At 35.8% G+C, this 23732-nt stretch overlaps 1 protein-coding gene across 1 annotated transcript; it reads right to left on the minus strand.

Moving 5' to 3' along the window:
* Nucleotides 1-831: 831 nt before the first annotated feature.
* Nucleotides 832-21816, minus strand: rnf165a (ring finger protein 165a). Its single transcript, XM_048165768.1, has 8 exons — nucleotides 21465-21816; nucleotides 8711-8909; nucleotides 8478-8603; nucleotides 8245-8371; nucleotides 6654-6758; nucleotides 6465-6560; nucleotides 6275-6378; nucleotides 832-2884 (listed from the first exon to the last, which is right to left on the minus strand). Exons 1-8 carry the CDS (start codon nucleotides 21523-21525, stop codon nucleotides 2767-2769), a joined length of 936 nt encoding a protein of 311 aa, XP_048021725.1. The 5' UTR covers nucleotides 21526-21816; the 3' UTR covers nucleotides 832-2766.
* Between the last annotated feature and the right edge of the window lie 1916 nt (nucleotides 21817-23732).

Raw genomic sequence — 23732 nt, forward strand, 5'->3', positions numbered from 1 at the left:
AGACAGAAAAAGCATGAGAAGACTGAAAGAAAGCAAGTAGAGGATGTAAACATTAACGAGAATAAAAGTGTTAAACACTAGCAAACTATAGACAGATATGAGACGAGAGAGGTAAAGATCATGTAAACATTAACAATGTAAGAAAGACTTACAGAGAGAAAGAGAGAAAGATTGTTGCAAAGGTCGCCAGAGTGGTAAAAAACGATGCCAGTGAGAGGGTGGCCTTGGAAAACTAAGAGTGCAAACAGGACAGCGAATCAAAACCCATAATACTCCCACTCCGCTGCCGCGTCTGACCAGTCAGCAAGCGGAATGTCAGTAAGGTCACAGCACCAAAGGGAGAAACACACACGAACACGACCAACCGCATGCGAAGCATTCCCGCAAACCAACTCAAACATGAGGTAAGAGTTTTAATCATTTTGTGTTATTTCTAAATAAATAAAATATGATTCCATTGCAAAAAATGAAACTATACAAAATTAAATACGCACTCACAATATCTACAGTTAGTAATAAATTATGATTGTTAAATACTTAAGGCATTTCAACGGACATAACCCTGTGTAAACGATCAACACGAGCCATCATCCACCAATCAGCACACAGAACACTGGGTGGGGGGAGGAGCCGATGCACAGGCAAAAACGCAGCTCATTGGCTGAAACAAATAAAAACTGAAGTGGTTTTTAAAATGGCCCCAAAAATGTTGCATTTGAAGCCAAACTAAACCAGAAGTTTTGAAAAACAATGCATTTAAAAAGTAAGTAGTTAAAATTATGCTTTAAAAAAAACAAAACAACTAAAAAGGGAAAGGCCACGTGTCCACCAAGTGTTTTTTCAGTTGAAACGTTTTGCTTGTTATGATATGGAATATCCGCGGGAGTGTTACTATTCTCTTATTTCACAGATAGTTTGTTTCCGCATTGTTTTATATAAAAATGTTGACACAATGTAAAGTATTTGCTCTGGGTATTGTTTTTAATGATTTTGTTCGGTTGTTGTGCTTGTCGTCATCTGTTGATGTTGTACAAGCAGAATGTGCGGTTGGTCCCGCCCCTCTTCCACTGTGATTGGACGGCTGGGTAAAGAGCGACAGTGATTTACTTAAAATTGAACATTCTTCAACTCTCGGCGACTGGTAAAAAGCTCCTAGTTGCACGTTTAAAAAAAACACGGCGCTCCCATTGAAAACAATTGGAAAAGTATGCTGCTGGAAAAAACTTTTTTTGGACACACGGCCTAAGGCCAGAAACGTACACATTGCAAGCATGCTTCCCTTTTTTAATGTGCATTTATGCAGTGCTCAGCGGTGTCTGCACCATTATACCAAATGTGCTATTGTTCATGTTGCAAGCTGTAAACATGTCAACAGTTTCGCTAATTTTAACTTGCTCAGCAAGATACTTTTAAAAAAAACAAAACAAAAAAAAAAACATCTGACCTGAAGCAAAAAACTAATCATAGCAGAAAACTGTTACAATTGCGTATGTTTCGGGCCTTGTTGGGGAAAATACGAATAATTCCCGATTCGTCCTTCTCGACCCGCTTGTGTGCTGTTGGCGGATGGTCCTCTATCACACGACATTCTACATTGTAGTTCTAGCAATACAGCATAGCATCCAGCATAGCAACCACGAGGGGAAACCTGTCACACACGAACATGGTTGGACACGCACAAGCCCCGCCCCCCTCCAAACACTGCATGTTTTAAATACCAATAATAAATACAGTAACCATGGCAGCGCAGCACCAGAGTGAGGCCGGGCACTTCAGCTATGCTCACATGTGCTTTTTTCAGTAGGCATTTAGGGTCAAAGGTCATGGCAGGGTCTCTCTCTCTCTCGCAAACACACGTACGCACGCGCGCGCTACATGAGTCTGATAATGTTACGGATCGTCACAGCTTAAAGGAGCTAATACACATTCATGCGTTCTCACACATACACACACTTCCAGGTGTACCTTGAAACAACAACCCAAGCACAGATGCATGCAACTACTACTGCGCCTATCTACACAAATCCACCAATCACGACATTCTCCGCCTACTTTGTTGTTTTTTTTTGTGTGTGTAAGACAACAGCCCTCCTCCTGCTGTCTCAGAAATGTTTGCGTTGAGCATGTGTTCTTTTTTTGGCTTCTCTACATGCACCGTCGTGCACCGCTAACCCAGTGACCCATGAAAATATTAACACACATACGATACACGCGCACCAAAATGGTGAACAAGCGCACATACGCACACACGCAAGCCGAAGTAGCTCCAGTGTGTAAGACTAAAGCAGTATTGCAGATCAGAAATACAGTGGACACACACACACACACACACACTCCAGCAGCTAGATTTGACAGTGTCTTATCCGCTTCATTGTGTATACATTATAATTAGTGTGTAAGTGTGTGTGTGTGTATTGTATGCAAGCTGAGGGTCTTTAGTAAAGTTCATGGCTTAAGGAATTGCACAAATACACACACATGCTACGGACACACACCATTTCCCTACAGACAGAATCACTCCTTGCGACAGACCCTTTAGTAAGTTCTACCAGCATGTGTGTGAGTGTGTGTAGTGTCAGTTATTGTCATTGGCTCAGTAAAGCGTGTGAGTGTGTGTTTAGTGTGTGTTGGATGGCTCATACATGTGTGTAGGTAATATACAGTGTGTGTGTGTGTGGATGGAAATGTCTGTACAGACATATCTGTGGATGTATAAGAGCGAAAGAGAGCATGTGTGTGTGAGTTATTTGTTAATGCGTGTTTGTTTCAGCTCTCGGGGGTGAGCTGTGTTTGGATGTCCACTCTGCAGATGGGACACTTCCTACTGGTGGCCAACCACTGATCCACACACGCCTGATGGAACAAATGCATACAGGGTAACCGCCTGAAAGAGAGACGGAGAGAGAGATTAGATCACTTATTCTTTATGTTTTTGTAAGTATAGAAATGGTTTATTTAGGATGAGTAAAGTTTTTAGTGACAAACGCACACTACAAAATTACTGAAACTTAAATTTAAAGGCACACTATGTAGTTTTTCACCACTAGAGGTCGCCTATTCGAAACAAAGGCGTAGCTTGATGATGCTGAGATTGAGTGTGGAATCATGGGAGATGTTGTCTTCACCTCACAGCCGATGGAAAAGAATCTGTCGTGACTCGGGCAGAAATCACGTTTATGGATGCGATTATTAACGTTATTGTAGTATGAAGCAGAGCATGCCACAGTCGCCGTTTCCGCTTCTTCCAGTCAAGCGTATGTGGGTAAAGCAGCTCTGTTTATCATATTAGATACATTTGTGTGTTGAAAATGATGTTATAACATTACTCTGAGTGTTCGGCTACTATGAGATACTTACTGCGGTAAGATACATCAATATTAGAATATCATTAATATAATCAAGAAAACGAGATTCAAACAATAAGACTAAATGTGTTGAGTTATATAACAATGATTGGATACATTCATCGACAGAAAACAAACACTTGTTCCCTTGTCTAATAAAACATGTAATATATTAAAGCGTCTTTGGTGTTTCCATGGTTTCTACAAAAAAAAAAAAACGGAGATCGAGGGTAATGCGGGTATGACGCCATTGATAGGTGACGCAGGGACACGGTCCGTGTCCTGGTTTAAATTGCTTATTTCTCTGGATTTAAACATTCTTGGAAACATCTGGGATAATGTAAGTACACAAGACAACAAAATATATAACACCGTTCTAGTGGTTTTTGGATATTTTAATCCAAAAATCTTACATATTGTGCCTTTAAAATAAAACCTGAAAATATAAAAAACCCAAGCTAATTCAAAATATTAATGTATACTCTAATAGTACATAAATAATACTAAAATAAAAATAAAACTAATTCAAAATATTTATAAATACTATAATAGTATATAAATACTAAAATAACGCTGGTACCTTGTAGTATTTATAGTGTAGTAAAGAGATTTTTTTTTTTTTTAAATTGTCATCTCTGACCCAAGCACCCCCTGATTTTAAGTTAATATTTCAATAATTTAACAACACATTTATATTTAATTCATTAAAGGGTTAGTTCATCCAAAAATGAAAATGATGTCATTAATGACTCACCCTCATGTCGTTCCAAACCCGTAAGACCTCCGTTCATCTTCAGAACACAGTTTAAGATATTTTAGATTTAGTCCGAGAGCTTTCTGTCCCTCCATTGAAAATATATGTACGGCATACTGTCCATGTCCAGAAAGGTAATAAAAACATCATCAAAGTAGTCCATGTGACATCAGTGGGTTAGTTAGAATTTGTTGAAGCATCGAAAATACATTTTGATCCAAAAATAACAAAAACTACGACTCTACGACAGCATTGTCTTCTCTTCCAGAATCCTTTCCATTGAATTGATTCCCTTGAATCCTTTCATCTGTCAGCGTTGGTAATGCACTTTTACGTCGCCGTGGTTGTTTTTGGCGATTAGGACATCCGCGACATGCACACTTGCACATAGGGTGACCAGACGTCCCGAAAAATTCGGGACAGTCCCGAAATCTAAACTGTTGTCCCGAATCCCAAATCTGGCCCTAATTGTCCCGAAAATTATACTAAAGCAAAATCTTGAGAAGTTATTGTCTGATAAACATTAAAAAACTGTCTGCGGAAGTTGAGTCGCCCTGCAACCAGCCCTCGCCGGCTGCTCATTGGCTGCAGCATCTTTTTTTGTAAGTTCTAAAAAAAATACCGTAGGCGGCTAGGCGCGAATTTAGATATGCATGCTCTTTTTGCCTTGATGAAGAGAGCGCAAGTTGCTGCAGGCGCGAGGAGGACAGTGATGCACGCGTACATGGAGTGATTGATTGTTCACAGCACTGTGTACAAAAAAATACTTCACTACACAATTATTTCGTTATTTTCGTTTAAGCTTATTAGCGTTAGGCTATACAGAAAGGTATGATTTATGCACTGTTACTTACAACAGTCATTGTTGTTTTTCTTTTCACAATGACATTTGAGTTCATGATTTTAATGTTGTTTTTTTGTGGCAGACTAAAGACTAATGGCAGACTGTTGATCTTTGAATAAAAATATGATTGGTTCAGGTTATAGGCTACGCAGTCTAATATCATAGAACACCCCCCCCCCACCCCCCCACCCGTCCCGTCCCGTCCCGAATCTCATCTGGTCACCCTACTTGCGCACCATTTTAAAAAATATAGCAATACCAAAATACAAACAATGTAGAATAGCTTGAATACAGCGTGCGTCTCCCTCAGACTGTAAACGAAGCTCGGGCGCACCAGATAACACGTCAGCAGCGTCTTGCATCAGCAGTGTCACTGCGGAGTCGTGAACCCGGATTGACAACAGACCCGGAAGAGAAGACAATGCTGAATAAAGTCGTAGTTTTTGTTATTTTTGGACCAAAATGTATTTTAGATGCTTCAACAAATTCTAACTGACCCTCTGATGTCACATGGACTACTTTGATGATGTTTTTATTACCTTTCTGGACATTGACAGTATACCGTACATACATTTTCAATGGAGGGACAGAAAGCTCTCGGACTAAATCTAAAATATCTTAAACTGTGTTCCGAAGATGAACGAAGGTCTTACAGGTTTGGAACGACATGAGGGTGAGTCATTAATGACATTATTTTCATTTTTGGGTGAACTAACCCTTTAATAGATTTTTATCAACTCCAGAACATCCTGCAGTTCCCCGACCCCAGTTTGGGAAACCCTGGTGTAGTACTACTGTTCAAAAATTTGGGGTCAGCAAGATTTTATTTTTTAAAGAACTGAAAGAAATTGATCATTTTATTCAGCAATGATGCATTAAATTGATCAAAAGTGACAGTAAAGACATTTATAATGTTACAAAAGATTTCTTTCAAATAAATGCTGTTATTTTGAATTTTCTATTTATCAAAGAATCCTAAAAAAATGTATCACAGCACAACTGTTTTCAACATTGAAAATAATCAGAAATGTTTCTTGAGCAGCAAATCAGCATATCAGAATGATTTCTGAAGGATCATGTGACACTGAAGACTGGAGTAATGATGCTGAAAATTCAGCTTTGATCACAGGAATAAATTACATTTTAACATACTCAAATAGAAAGCTTATTTTAATTTGGAATAATATTTCACAATATTACTGTATTTTTGATCAAATAAATGCAGCCTTGGTGAGCAAAAGAGACTTCTTTCAAAAACACTGAAAAAAATCTTACCGACCCCAAACTTTTGAACAGTAGTGTAAAGTGTTTCTGTCATCTGTATTATACTACCTGACATCTTCTCCATCCTCCAGCATGGAGAGGCAGATGGTGCATTTCTCATCCACATCAGACTCTTCCTCACTCTCACATAACTTCAGATCCAGTGGCTTCCGCTACACACACACAAACACAAGTGTGTTAGCAGCAGAAAACTCTGGGCTGGACATGAAAATAAAAATATCAAACTATATGTATTAACCTTCTTGTATTTGTGCGGGAAGGTGAATCTCTCTATGGTGGTCTGCACGGCCCCTCGGCTGACGCTTCCCAATCGATCCTCTAACTGCAGCAGCTCCTTCACACAATCACACACTCAGTGTTAATCAGAGCAAAGCATGAATGTGTGTGTGGTAGTATTCATCTGTTTGTGCATGTGTGTGTGTGTTACCTCATAACTCTCCCGAACAGCAGAAGAGTGTCTGCTGGGACTCAAGCTCTGCAGCGCCAGCAGGTGGAGCTGTGGATATGGATAATTCCTTATCTCATGGACAACCTACAAATTAAATAAATAAATAAATAAATAAATAAAATTAACATACATGACAAACACTCTGTGCTCATTTTTTGAGGACCACATTCAACACTTTAAAAATCTAAATAAACAAAATATATGTTTTTTATGCATTTGGCAGATGCTATTAATAAAATAATACACTTATTTTATTATTAATATTGTCTGCAAAAATAATTAAATAAAAATGCATTAACTATAACAAAGTAAATAAGAATGATCTATAAATAATAATAATAATAATTTATTACATATAATATTTATGACACTTCAATCTAAATAGAAAAATATATAAATTATGTTTTTGTATGCCTTTGGCAGACACTTAATAATAATAATTAAAAAAAAATTATTAATTACAAAGTAAATAAAAATTGTCTATAAACAATAATACATTTATTACATATAATATTTATGACAATTTAAAAAAAAACAAATTATGTTTTTTATGCATTTGGCAGATGCTATTAATAAAATAAAACATTATTTTATTTTATTATTAATAGTGTCTGCGAAAATAATTAAATAAAAATGCATTAACTATAACAAAGTAAATAAGAATGATCTATAAATAATAATAAAACATTTATTACATATAATATTTATGACAATTTTAAAACTCAATCTAAATTAAAAAAAAAACAAATTATGTTTTTATGCATTTGGCAGATTTATTCATAATAAATTAAAATACTTTTATTTTATTATTAATAGTGTCTCCGAGAATGCATTTTTATTTAATTATTAATTATAACAAAGTAAATAAGAATTATCTATAAATAATAATAATAATAATAATAATAATAATAATACTACATGTATTACATAATATTTATGACACTTCAATACTTCAATCTAAATAAATTATATAAATTATTTTTTATGCATTTGGCAGACACTTAATAAAATAAAAATACTTTGTTTTACTTTATTATTAATATTGTCTATCAAAATGAATTTTTATTTAATTATTAATTATAACAATAAATAATTATCATCTATAAATAATAAATTACATATAATATTCATGTTACATTGTTGCAGTATAGGCTGCATCTGAAATCGCACACTTCCCTACTACATAGCAGGTGAAAACCAGTACGCAGCGAAAAGTATGTCTGAATTAAAAATACTCAAAAGCATAGGCAAAAAGTGCCCAGATGACCTACTACTTCCAGTCAGATTCTGAAGTGTGCATACGGTGGACGCTTTACAATCCCATGAGGCCACAGAGAGGATTTGTGAATGGCGGTGAAGCAAGTGACGCTTGTAGGTCACATGATAACGACAACATGGCGATAATGACAATGCGTCCGAATTGCATTCATACTACACTCACTCATACTATATGCAACTGCTAAAAAAAAAAAAAGTGTGTTCTAAAGCACTTACTTATTCAAAATAAGTACCTACTCAAGAGAGTATGCGTTTTCAGACACAGCCATAGACATGTTGCTTAGACACTCACCACCTGGGTGGAGGAGGTGTTCCTGGGGAGGTGGTGCATTCTGGGAGAGGCCAGGTAATGCTGGTAGGGTTGAGGAATCTGCTGCAGAGGATACTGATGTGGCACACCTGCGTCCACACTCAGATCCCTATAAACACATGTGAACGTGTTCATTTGAATAAGAATAATTTAAAAACAATCAATCAGCAGCTTCAATGGAGTTAGTTTACTGCTGCTTTGTATGCAGAACTCACCAGTCGGTGCCTTCCGCCAGGTATCTGGGCTGCTGTGGGATTGGCTGTGGGACGTGGAGGGGCGGAGCATATTCATATCCTGGGCGTAACCGATGCGTGTTCAGCGGGACTCGCTCCTGTGTGCGTCTGACGAATATGATGAAACACCTTTTATCTATCAATTGTTTTGTGTGTTTCTCCATCTTTTATCTTGCATTTTTAAATGTCCAAATATGTTTAGGTGCACTTTGTACCTGCGCTGCAGTAGCTGTTGCTGGATGAGGTATTGCTGCTGTAAGGCCTGAGGTAGGAAAGGGGGCGGGACTTCCTGGTACTGGGGCGGGGGCAGATGAGGGGGCGGGAACTCAGCAGGCAGAGGCGTTGCTGTAGCAGCCAGGTGAAAATGCCGGCAGGAGGTAGCATGACTATGCTGGTGCCTGCTAAAATGTGCTCCTGTACGGGACAATCAATCACAAAATAGAGTCCACACAACCGATCAGAGATCAGCTACAACCGTGTGAGAAAACACAGGCTATGTTCGGAATAGTAGACTATGTGTCAAGATAACCTGATGACTGGATGACATTCACCAGACATGATGAGGTTATGTGACTCTCATTGAAGTATATGGCTTTTTAAAAATGTTTATCATTGCATATTACGAAGAGTTTCACATATTTAGCCTTACTCGTGAGACACAAGCAAAAGCATTCATAAATTCATTTATACATTTTTGAAAAGTATAGTATAGTATAGTTAAATTAAATAGTACACTAGGACTCCATTCTGAACATAGCCAATGAGAAAGACACACATGTATTTAATTGTTTAAAAATTTACAATAGTTTCAGCTAAAATACCACTAGTTATCTTAACCACAGAGAAACTGTTATAATTTGGCATTAGCATAAATAAAAATGAAAATAAAAGTTAATAAAAATAATGATCTAAAAAAATAAGATACAGTTATTGTTAATACAGAAAAACTCATTTGGTATTAACTTCAATAACATTAAATAAAATAATAAATTAAATAAATTAAATAAGAAATACTACAAAAAACTGTTTTAAATTTGCATTAGCATCAATAAAAAAAAAAGTCAATAAGAAAATAAATAAAATAATAAAAAAAGTTATTGTTACTACTGAACTTATAATTTAGTATTAGCTTCAAAATAAAATGATAAATAAAAAAATAAAACTTAAATAGTTTGTTACTAGAGAAAACAAATTGTATTAGCATCAATGAAATGAAAATAACTAAAAATAAATTAAATAAAACTTAAAAATAGATTGTTACTACAGAAGACTGTTATAAATTAGTATTAACATCAATAAAAATAGTAAAAAAAATAGAATAAAAAAATAAAATAGTTATTGTTACTACAGAAAAACTGGTATTAAATAAAATAAAAATCAAATACAATGTTATAAATTAGAATTAACATCAATAAATTAAAATAAGAACTAAAATAATAGTAAAATAAAACTAAAAATAGTTGCTACTACAGAAAAACTGGTATTAAATAAAATAATAAAAATAATCAAATACAATGTTATAAATTAGAATTAACATCAATAAAAATGTAAATAAGAACTAAAATAATAGTAAAATAATAATAAAAAAACTAAATAATAAATATTGATAACAGAAAACATCTAAATAATTAAGATGTTAAATTAACAGTATATACATTAGCAATACATTAATAAAGGCATCTTACACATTTTGAGATACCATATTAATTATGAATGTGCAGTAGTAATAATATCTGGAGTAACTATGGTGTTTTTGTAGAAACTGTGGTTACCATGGTAAATGTTTGTATAAGGGTTAGTGATGTTGTGAAATGTCTCGTCTTATCAGCAGGACATGAAGCAGAGCCCAGAGGCCGTCCTGATGATTGAATATTACCTGTTCTTTATTTAACTGAAGCCAGGTGACGATTCTAACGTCGTGACCTGCTGGATCTAATGGCCATGTAACTGCAGGTAGGACTCGTTCTTTATCTGGATTACCACGGATCTAACTGATCCCATTCCCTCGGGATTAGCCGTGCTTTCTTTGAGGGGAAAATATACTGGACCTAACTGCTTCAGACAGGAGGTCTGGTTTAATAGGAAATGTATTGAACTCTAAAGACAGGTGTTTACGAGAGCGCATGAGCTCCGGACGCGGCTGATTCAGCAGTCAAACGGATTCAGTGACGGACATAACACAGACAGATGGAGGGGTGGGGGGTTTCGGGCACACACGGAGGGGGAGGGAATGATGGGATTGGAGGAGGGGGAGGGGAGGGAGAGAGCGATGGAGGGGGAGGGAAGGAGTGTTTGACAGCTGCTCCTCAAAGTTCTATTTCAGCCGCTCAGCTGTCCGACTCACACACACTTACAAAATAACTCCCATACTGAGTTAGCTACATAACCTGCACTGGTTATATACAGAAAAAACCTTTATAGAATGTTATTATTAAACAGAATTTTTTAAAACTTGATTTTTAGTTTGTAATTTTGCGGTCGCTGATTTGCTGCTCAAGAAACGTTTCTTATTATCGATTTTAAAAACAGTCGTGCTGCTTGATTTTTCTGGGAACCGTGATAAGTTTTCAGGATTTTAGTTTATTTGAAAAATAATTTTTTTGTAACATTATAAATGTCTTTACCTTTGATACTTCTCACATAATAAAACATCCCAAATTAAAGGGTTAGTTCACCCAACAAATACATTTCTGTCATTAATTAATTACTCACCCTCATGTCGTTCCACTCCTGTAAGACCTTCGTTCATCTTCAGAACACAAATTAAGATATTTTTGATGAAATCCAATGGATCAGCAATAACACTCCCTTTTTCAATGCCCAGAAAGCTACTAAAAACATATTTAAAACAGTTCATGTGACTACAGTGGTTTAACCTTAATGTTATCAAGCGACAACAATACTTTTTGTGCACCAAAAAAAAAACAAAATAGCGACTTTATTCAACAATATCTAGTGATGGGCGATTTCAAAACACTGCTTCATGAAGCTTCGAAGCTTTACAAATCTTTTGTTTCGAATCAGTGGTTCGGAGCGTGCATCAAACTGACAAAGTCACGTGAACTATTGAAGTTTCGAAACACTTATGACGTAACGAAGCCTCGTTTACTGAAATCATGTGATTCTGGCACACTGATTCGAAACAAAAGATTCGTTAAGCTTCGAAGCTTCATGAAGCAGTGTTTTGAAATCGCCCATCACTAGATATTGTGGAATGAAGTCGCTATTTTGTTATTTTTGGCGCACAAAAAGTATTCTCGTCTCTTTATAACATTAAGTTTGAACCACTGTAATCACATGAACTGTTTTAAATATGTTTTTAGTAGCTTTCTGGGCATTGAAAAGGGAGTGTTATTGCTGGCAATGGAGGACTCACGTTTACATGCACCAATTTACATCAATCCGAATGAATTGAATCCGACTGCAGATCTGTTTACATGTACTCTAAACATTGTAATCTGACTTAAATATCCGTTTATATGTGTTTTATATACATTCCGATTGCGCATGCGCTCTGCGTGTGTGACGTCATATCAATCACACTTGCGGTAACCCGGGTTACGTCAACAAACGATCATGTATCGACGAGATATTGTCAAAAGCATCAAATCTAGGCAATATTAAGAAGATATGGCATTTCCAATTAATGTAGGCATGTTACATTACTATTGTTAGGCTTCTTTCTTTCATTATTAAATTAATATTATAATAATTTTGCCGCGCAATAATTTCATAGCGCATCACCGCATAACTGACGTGCCCTGAGGATAATATAAGATTAGGCTATTTGCTATCTTTGAAAATGATTAAAAAAATATTTTTAGGTCTTATACAATAAATTATAGGCCTATAAAATTATTAAGAGTGTAGGCTATATATGGTCATCAATGAAAATTAAGCGTAGCTTTACTTCAAGCACTGACAAACACTCAAACAACCTGTTTACACGAAATACTATTATTCTCATTTGTTTCACTAGCCATGTACGGCCACAAGAGAAATAATGGAATAAATTTAGAACGTTATATACCGTTATCAACATTTTATGTTGAAATTCGTCTCTGAGAATATGCTTTATTAATACAGCCTCAGACAGCTCTGTCACTTTTTACTTTCACTTTTTGTGGTGAATACTGACCGAGGTTGAGACTTTTTCACCGGCATAACTCTTGAGCAAAGTTTGCACGTTGCTTCTTGTGTGATATCCATTGGCTTCCCTTCTTGTTTTAAAACGGAAAAAATCCAATATTATAACGAAGGGATACATACGCCACTGCCTGCTGGCATACGTCTTTACAACTAAAGACGTGAACTTGCGCACTGCGTAATGCATGTCAACATTGCACTGCGCATGTGCCCCAGAGCTGAATACGATTGAGAAAGTAGTCGGATTCAAGCGTTTACATGGTAATTTTTTGCTGTTGGATCGGATTAGAAAAGGAATAAACCATCCCTTCCAATCCGATCGAAATTTCATTCGGATCGATTAAGGTGTTTACATTAACTTTTTTCAATCCGATTGAGCCGTCAATCCGATTACAAATGGATTATTTGGGTGCATGTAAACGTAGCCTGAGCCATCGGATTTTTATCAAAAATATCTTAATTTGTGTTCTGAAGATGAAGGAAGGTCTGACAGGTGTGGAACAACATGAGGGTGAGTAATTAATGACAGAAATTTCATTTTTGGGTGAACTAACCCTTTAAGGTTTCAAATGCATCCATCTATATGTTTAACATAGCATAATAAACTCTTTTAAGGTGATTTTTGTGACAGTGACAGATGGCTAAATATTAGTCTACTCCTTACATATGGGTCTGTTAAATATGTTAAAACTGAAATAAGTGTCTTATTTCATGTTAAAGGGATTGTTCACCCAAAAATCAAAATTCTGTCATCATTTTTGGGCTGAAACTTCACAGACACATTCTGGGGACACCAGAGACTTATATTACATCTTGTGAAAAGGGACATTATAGGTCCTCTTTAATATGCAGAAGACAACTGTAACCATCATCCCTCCTTGAGTACTGAAGTATGTTACAGCCACAGTAATGCATGTGAAGTATGTACAACAGTGTTGAAGTATGTACGTCGCAGTGTGTTGGCTAGGTATTCAGATCTGCATTTGCATACTGTAGAATGAGCACTATTGGTCAAGATTTCCAAGATGTCATGGCAAAAAAATAAATAAATAAATCTGACCTCTGCCTTAAAGGGACAGTTCACCCAAAAATGAACATTCTATCATTAGCTATGTTTCCATTAAAAGTTGTGAATTTAACTTGTGCATTATTGAAATATTGCTCTACGATTGGTCCAATGGTTAGTTCAGTTATCCAATCACATCCGCTGTTGAGGCAAAGTCACGTGAGTGTTTTTGTTGCACATCGAGGAAATTATTTGGTAAATGTGTTTCCATCGCAGTTTATGTGCATGTGCATGTTAAAAAAAAAAATGTATCCACCTCAATGCAAATTTTTAAAATTTATGCATATCTTGGCATTTCCATCCAGCTTTTTTTTTTTCCTCCATGCGATATCCCAAAATGTGCATAATAGGTGGATGGAAAACATAGCCATTTACTCACCCTCATGTTGTTCCAAACCTGTAAAACTTAATTGAGATATTTTGAAGAACACTGAAGTACAAACAATGTTTGGAGTTAAAAGGGGTGTGTAAATGACGACAATTGTCATCTTTGGGTGAACAACATCCTAATCGCTCGTTTCTAACAGCATGTTGAAGGAAACTGTGTTGATTTTGAATTGCATTTTTTTTTCCTGAGGAGAATACGAGGACAAAACAGTGCTGTGAAAGGTCACGGGAAATATTTTTAAATTCTCAAGAGTCTCTGGCCCTGGGGAAATGGAAACACAGTTGCACTTGAGGAAATGATGGAATTTTCCGAGTGCAAAAGTGCAGAAACTCTTGATATAGAATTGTTATTGTCTCATTTCACGCCGCCTTTGGAGAACAGAACAGAGGAGAAACTGGTGATTTACTCAGCGGGAAATATTCCCCAGGGCTCCAGAGATTCAAGCAAAACTCTTAGATCAGCAGAAACGTATGGAGTGTGCAGTTCACGCGCTCTGAATTCTAATGATCTTTCTCCTCTGCTTCCCTCAGAAACCCAGGCAAAAATATTGATCAGTGAATAATTGTGCGATGTACTCGCCGTTCAGTAGATTGTACATTGTGAGTCCCTAATAAACCATGAACCTCACTTCTATCTGAGATTATGTTTACTGAGTGAAACCTCTCTGACCTCCAGCATTAGAAACAAAGGTCATCAACTGAAGGTCATGTAGCAGAGTTGTGTTAAGATTAAACCTCATTCAGATGTATTTGATTCTTCCCTTTTGCCCTGACCTTTCACCTCTAACACTTTCCAGCTGATGATCCTTTTAACTAATTATCAGTCTACCTTTACTCAGACCATTTCTGCATGTTTAGTTTTCGCTGCAGGTTCTATAATATAGATTGAGTCTTTATCTGTGAGACTATATAATGCCGGGTTCAGACTAGTATCTGGCAGATTTTGCCACGATCCGTTTGACGTGGGGTGTCGTGGCGATTCGTAAATGACAATTCCCGACTCTTCTGTACATGCCTTTCAAACATGGCGAAACAAAAGAGAGACGATGGTAATGGTGATGCTAGGGTGGAATTATTAGTCATTGTTTGTTTACGCTCGTTTCCTGAAGTCAGTCACTAGTTTCGCCTTTTTGATGACATCATGCACGGTGTTAAAGACGGCAAGCGATGATTGGTCAGGAAGCAACGTGTAATCCACGACACGAAAAATGTAGAAGTCAAAAATCAGTGATTATCATAAGACAAAAATAAATAAATAATGTAGTCTGAACCCAGCAAGTTTATGACCACTCATCCAAACATCAAAAAGTATTTGTATAAATAAACATCATTAGATTTTAAGCACATAAAAAAAACATCCCAGCAATATTTAATGTTTTTGAAAGAAGTCTTCTATATGAAAGCTTGTTTACAAACACTAAATTAAAATAAAAAGGTAATTGCAACTTTTTAGCAAATGCAAGTTAGAAAGTTAGAATTATGAGATATAAAGTCAGAATTGCAAGATATCACGCAATTCTGACTTTATATCTCACAATTCTGACTTTTTCTCAGAATTGCAAGATATATACAAACAATTTCATCTTATAAATTCAGAATTGCAAGATATAAATTTGCAATCGCTGGTTATAATGTCCAATCATGAGGGGACATTTTTTCTCACAATTGCAAGTTTATCATGCAATTCTGAGAAAAAAAGTCATAATTGTGAGATATAAACTCACAATTGGATCTTATAAAATCATAATTACGTGATATACTCACAATTGTGTCTTATAAAGTCAGTAGGGCTGTCAAACGATTAATCACGATTAATCGCATACAAAAAAGATAAAAAATATGTGGGTGTACTATAATTATTATGTATATATAAATACAAACACATTCATGTATATATTTGAGAAATATTTACAAGTATATGTATTTATTTATATTTTTATATAATTTATTATATAAATAAATATTTTGTACATAAATAACATTTCTCTTAAATATACATTAATTTGTGTGTATTTATATATACATAATAATTACACACAGTACACCCACATATATTATGCAAACTCAAACTTTTTTGTAAACGATTAATCGCGATTAATTGTTTGACAGCCCTAAAAGTCAGCATTGCATGAAAAACGTCCCCTCACAATTAGACATTATAACACACAATTGCAAGTTTCTCACAATTCAGAGAAAAACAAAGTCAGAATTGTGAGATATAAACTCACAATTGCGAGAAAAACGTCAGAATTGTGAGAAGTTTAATTTTTTATTTCAAGACGGAAACAAGCTTACATAGTTTTGCTCACCAAGGATGTATTTAGTTGATCAAAAATACATTAAACAGTAATATTGTAAAATATTACAATTTAAAATAACTTTATTTGAATGCATTTTAAAATGTAACTTATTCCTGTGTGAAATTATTCTAATATGCTGATTTGCTCCCTAAGAAACATTAAAAACAGCTGTGCTGCAGAATATTTTTGTGGAAACTTTTTTTTATGATTCTTTAATGAATAGAAAGTTCAAAAGAACAGCATTTATTTGAAATAGAATGTGACATTATAAATGTCTTTACTGTCACTTCTGATCACTATCCCCAAACCTTTGAACGGAAGAGTATTTTCAAATAATAATCGTGCATTAAGAGTGGAACTAAAATCATTGAGTTCATGTTGACTTTAAGTACCGTTTCTCCGGAAGAAAAAAAACGAGATACACTAAACGCAGAAGGTCAGATAGTGAAATGCAGATGGGATGTGTGTGACTTGAAGTGATAATTTTGCCTCCGTATTTGTGAGTGCACATTCCCATGATTCACTTTGGCAAGTGGGAGGAGCTGAGAGATGACTCGAGGGAGGGGCCAAAGAGGCCATAGAGTGGAGTGGGAGGGGTTTGAGGGTACGACACATGGAAATCAGCAGAGAGCACACTGAGGGTTAGGGGAAAATCTACAGTCTTTATTGGAAAATATTAGTATGAGTGGAATTGTGTGATCATAATAATAATAATAATAATAATAGTAATAATAATAATAATAATAATAATTCCATGCAAATAAAGAGCGAAGGCAAGGCCCAACCATGCTCCATAAAGTTAACATAACAGAAGCAGCATCCAATGGGTAGATGTGTATGCTACAACACGTCAGTACAGCAGGACATGTCTACACAAAGATACATTGGAGTTTGCTGTTCAATGTTCCAAAACAAAGAAACAATCAAAATCAAGAGGAAAATAATAAACATGGTCATGCATTACAGCCTAGTACAGGAACAGAAGGCAGAGAACCACAACCAAAGAAATAGAGACATTTCAATACTAGGAGGACTTCTACAGTGCAGTTCTAGTGATCCCTGTAAAGTGGATGACATTGATGCTCGCACAGCGCTAGGAGCGCCGCTCGGTAGCGCTAGGCTAATGCTGGCTTTGCAGCATGGGTAAATCAAATGAATGAGGGTCGGTTTGAGCAGTGGTCAGATGCGGTGTGCCAGTCAAGTGCCATAAACTACCGCTTAGCTACTTGTTAGGTAGGGCTGTACGATATTGGAAAAAACTGACATTGCGATCATTTTTTTTTTTGCGATATATATTGCAATATGAAAATAATTTCACCAGATGACTTAAATAGCTCTGTTTGGAAAGAATTAATCATTTTAGAATGATTGGCATGATTTTGTAGAGGAGTGAATCTGCATAGAAAGTATAGATAAACAGAACAGACACAGTGCTTTATGTTTAAGTCTAACAGTATTCAGGTACAGAAATTGAATAATCAAATGTAAAATAGCACTGCATAGTCTTCAATGTATAAAATTACATACAATTAATCTTTGTTACAGCTACAAAATGTATTTTGTTGTTTGATTAGCATTAATGACACCGACAGCAGCAGGTTTATTAGGCTGCTGTCACTTTAAGACCAAATGCACCGATCCAATATACTGATACACATCAGGATACACACCGAGACGGGCATTTTGGCATCATTTTGCATGTATGTGTCCATTCAAGCACAAATATACGTGAAAAAGAAAGGAATTTAGTGTTTGCGTGCGGTCTGCGTGGCTCTGTGTGCACAGAAAACGGCACACAAGTACTGAATTGAGTTCTCTTTCACGTCGTCTTGTGCTTGAATGGTTTAAAATCGCTTGAATGTTTAAACTGACAGGGCATAAAACATGCAAATGATAAACTCCACGCTATGATGGTTAAACTTTGCAATTAATCCGCAAATCACTGTGGTTCCAGGTCCGTATGGATTAACTACGAACCCTAAACTTGACATTGCACGTCCGATGCGCACATCGCAATATCGATGCTAAAACGATATATCGTGCAGCCCTATTGTTAGGGTATGTTTTTGTTTTTTCAGAGTAATTTTAATACTTCCAAACTGAAGATAACTGGTTTTTCCAACAACAAAATGCGCCATTTAGGTTCTCTTTAACATTGTCATATTGAATTTTATTGAAGTATCTCTTTTAAAATGTACATTATGCTGATCTTGAAATAGCAGCAGTTCTACTTTCCCTGAGTAACTCTTTCGAGATCAATAAAGCTCGACTGACAATAGTCTAATTCCTTTGAAAATAATACCGCAACAAACGTACATTATATAGACCATATGTGCCATCTTTTGAATTTTGTCTTTGAACTCTGAACAACTGTTTTTGCTGTAGCTCTGTATATTTCTATGGCATCGCTGTTGAAGAGCGGATTTACTTATTGTAGAGTTAACTAAATGTCAGTAGACCGGAAGATTTTAAAACGAGCGGTTCATTCATAAATCCGTAAGATCTTACCTTCATGCTGTGGAAATACAAACCAGAAGACAGCGGAGCTACATAAGGTCCATACTAGACTTAAATGGAGTAATTTACTCATTTTCATGTCGTTCCATTCCCATATACTGTCATTTTATTCAATGCAACAACAAAAAAACGAGACTTTGAATCTTTGCTGCATCTCTTTCCATTAACAACCACATAGAGTGACCAAAAAACACCGTTATTGAATATGACTAAGTCATATGATAGTTTTGTATGTGGCACGTATAGATTCAGCTCCATACAAGAACCAGTGGCGTTTCTGGCCATTAAACGCACATGAGATTTCAGAGCTTCTGTGGAGAAAATAATCAGTGAACAATAACTTACATTTTACTTATAAGACGTCAGAAGACTTGAAATATAGTGCACGAGTCATTTAAACTAGGGTTATTATTAAATAAAACTATTAAAAACATTTTTGTTAATTGCAAAAGCTGCAATAAAATATCAATATTAGATGAAAAATTAGAAATGTTGCATTTACAACTATCTGAACTAACTAACTAGAAATAAACTAAACAGGAAAAAAATAAATTAAACCTAAATTAAATGAATAAAAATGACAAAAGCACATCGCAAAATTGCTAAAAATTAAATTAAAACAAAAGCTGAAAAGCTGTAAATGGTATAAAAAACTATAATGGTATCTTAACTATACTAAAAACTGGTTTAAACTAGCATTATGGTGTTTTTTGTCCTTTCCTTAAACATCTCCTTTTGTTTCCCACTAAACAAACAGCAGCATACTGGTTTGGAACGACATGAGGGTGAGTAAATAATGACAGAAACCATTCCTTTAAGGAAGATGGTATAGATTTAATTTGATTAAATAATTAATGGTTCGCCCCAGGAGGCACCGAGTGAGGTATTATCGATCCGAACTGTACATAAATAATTACAAAATAAAAATAAACACTCCATCAAGCCCAAATCTCTGGCAAATCCCACCGGCACAGCACACCTTCCCAAAAGACGAGACAGAGACAAGTGTTTAGGGGTCGATCAAGCCCGGCTATGATCGAGTGAGAGGCCAATGCATCCACTTGACAGAAATTTACAGCAAAAATGTTGGTCTATCCACACTGAGAATGGGACAAATCACAATGACAGTCGTAAAAAAAGCTAAAATGCTACAATGAGTTGTTATTTTCGTCAAAAGCAACAATGACCATTTAAAAATAAGAAGACAAGAGGATTCTTCTAGAGAAGAGAGAGTGTTATTCTGCAGTCGGTTACACAGGAGGATATAAACTGGATGAGTGAGAGTTTGTTTGTAATGTCGTCTTCAGATGGAAAGAGAGGGAATGAGAAGAGGGAGTCACAACACAGCTAGATGCAGGGCAGGCAGAGGCTATAGCACAGCAGCGGCGGGTGATCGTTAGATACACAATGGAAGGGAACAGAGCTCTGAAAAAATGCGGTATGTAGAATCAGCCCCCAGACTATGGAACAAGGAAAAAAATAGAAACAAATACAAGCACAATCAATGAAACCATCGGTGCTAGGGCACGGCTACAAAATGCACCTCAAATTATTACCATTATTATTATTATTATAGCATTTGGTTTTATGCTGGTGTAAAATGCATACACTACTACTACATACACATTTTATATACATAGCTCATATTTTACTAACATTGCACATTTTATGCAGGAATGCATCTTTTTCTGCTGGTGCAGAAAATGCAAGTATTTGCATATTAAATATAAATGCATCTTCGTCGGATGGTGCAGCATGGCTAAAATTGTGTGTACAGATACTGTATGTGGATGCACCTTTTTTTCCCTGTCCAGACATGGCTGGCTAAGGTGGGATTTAAGATTCAGACGGTTTTTCTTTCCCCCATTAGAGCAGAATTAAACACGTATTGCAAGCTGCAATCGATGATTAGATATTAAAACGACATGAAGCCAATTTGTCATGCATTCATCCCGTAAAAGCTTAAATTAGGAGCAGGTTCAGCTGAGGATATTTTGTGCCACTGCAGCTGCCCATCAGTACACTGACTGCTGAAGCCATGTTTAATTATTCATAAACAAAACCGCACACGGCGGAACGGATGTGAGGGAATTTAACGGATCGTAGCGCGTTATTAACGAACTAAAACGCGCTACTTTGTTAGATTATAACATGCAGGTTTCCGTTGTTTGCAACGACAGCTTCGTTGATTGAAACACGCGTTTGACGCGCCCCAATAGGGAGCTATACACAAGACAAATACGCATTAACGCGTAGTTATTCCTATATTATATGCGTTCTGACACAAAGGCGCGTAGTGCGCGTTGTCCAAATTGAGACCTGATAACGATTTATCCATCGTAAATTAATGCACAATAAATATCTGGAACGTAAACATTAAGTATTTTTCTTTAACGTTACGCCACTGAGCAAATCGCTCCGTGTTTGTGTTGCAAAATACGCGACGCTCCGGCAGGCCAGCAGCCTTTGATCACATCTGCGCGTCCGCGCGACCCTCGAACGCTCATCAGAATCAGACGAGAGCGCGTGCGACAGTAAATAAGAGGCAATTACCTCTACTTCTGACGGAACCGAAGACGGGAAGAACCAGATATCCGACGTGCACTAACACCATCCTGGCTCCTTTGTTGCTGTGCTGCCCATGGACACCTTCGCCTTCCAATACGAGACCATTCAAAATGCAGCCCAGACGCCAGCTGCCCGCACACAAAGAGAACGGCAGCCAATCGGCGCGCCCGCCGCCGCTTCCTGTGGCTCCTGCTTCGTCCAATCGGGGCGCTCGGCACGGCGGCGAGTCTTTTGTGAATTAGCTGTAGGGGGTTTTGACATCATCAGAGTGGACGCGGCGGAAACGCGCAGCTACTAAAACGCGTCAGGGTTTGTAAACTATGACGTCAGCGGGTAAATAACAATGTTGGGGAAAGATACATAAATTAAAGAGAACTGCGGTTCAAAGATAGTCAAGGTTATGTAATCAGTCTATTTTCTCTTAAAGGAATATTCCAGGTTAAATATAAGTAGCTGTGACATGCTGATAGATAGATGGGTAAATAAATAAATAAATATATACTGGGCCTAACTAGGGATTTATATGGACATGATTGTTACCTGGCATACAATAAAAGGTTAAAAAAAAAAACCCTGTAAAATAGTGCTTTTCAAACTGGGATAAAACAATAGATGAATAAAAAGGTGATTCAAATAAAAATAATTAGTTATTAGTTAATTATTATTCTCTTAAACATTAAATTAGATTTAAATCAACAAATGTTGATAAATATAAAAATAAATACATTTAACAGTATTTATTATATTATATATATATATATATATATATATATATATATATATATATATATATATATATATATATATACACACACACACACATATATACATATACACATAAATATACATATACACATATATATATACAAGTCAATCTCTATGGCAAAATGTGTCCCAATCACCCTGAATTCACCATATATATATATATATATATATATATATATATATATATATATATATATATATATATATATATATATATATATATATATATATATATATATAGTGCTGTCAAACAATTAATCGCATAAATAAGTTTGTGTTTACATAATATGTGTGTAACTGTGTATATTTATTATGTATATATAAACACTTGTAATAAAGAAATATTTACATGTATACATGTATATTTATATTTATTTATAATTTATATTATATATTTTATAGATAAATATATTTTTGTTAAATATAAATATGCATGTGTATTTATATAAACATAATAAATATACACAGTACACACACATTATGTAAACAAACTTTTATTTTGGATGCGATTAATCGTTTGACAGCATATATATTATATAACAATCAGGTACTAAACATTTGAAGTCATTCAAAAGTATTTTGATTGTCTGTTGGGCAGCTGTTGCATAACTTGTATCACAGTTTCAGATTTGGTGTTAGCACATATATATACCAACAGAAACATGATCAACATGTTGTTCTGTATTTTTAAAAATCTAATTTGAAAGAGCGTAACAGAATCACAGACAGAGCCTGCTGGCCATAAAGGGGGTTGGTTGCTTTGAAAGACTATACACTCCATATGTCAGTCCTTACCCGTCCTGAACCCCTTCCCCCAAACACACACACACACAGGGGTCTGAGCTGTGATTATCTTTGCTCCTTCTGTTCATACTTCTCACCATGACCCCTGTGAAGACCCCCACCCTCTCTCTGTTCCTCCAATTATAAAGTAACACATCTCAATTCAACATCAATTACACTGCTTGTTATAAAGAATCCTTTCTCTTACAGTCACTGTACTCATATTTTACTTGACTTCTGCCCAGTATAATATGGGGCTAAATGTTAGAATTTTTATAGATTAATCGCTTTTTGTTTTGCCAATGTGTGAATCAATAGCATGTAACAAAACTTCAAAAACAAGACCTTCCCCGACTTCCTAGGTTGTCTATGAAAGCTTGGTTTTTATGTGAAAGACTCGGGCTGGTTTTGGCCGAGAAAATCTAAAGGATGTGACATTTACACGCTCTCCGGAGAGCCTCTCTTATACAATGTTTATTGTATATCAGATTTATTATAGGATGATGCCAAGAGAGCTATTCTGTACTGTAATATCAATGTGTCATGCAAAGAAAAGGGATTAATTCAAACTAAAGTCTCACATAGCCAGATTTATAAAGTCTATATACTCAAGTATATTTTATGATCAAACTATAATAACAGTTTAATATTAATGACCTCATCTGTCGGCATGATGCCAGTGAATCACAGAGCTGGTGAAAACAT

Source organism: Megalobrama amblycephala, linkage group LG18 (assembly GCF_018812025.1).
Source record: "Megalobrama amblycephala isolate DHTTF-2021 linkage group LG18, ASM1881202v1, whole genome shotgun sequence".
NCBI lineage: Eukaryota > Metazoa > Chordata > Actinopteri > Cypriniformes > Xenocyprididae > Megalobrama > Megalobrama amblycephala.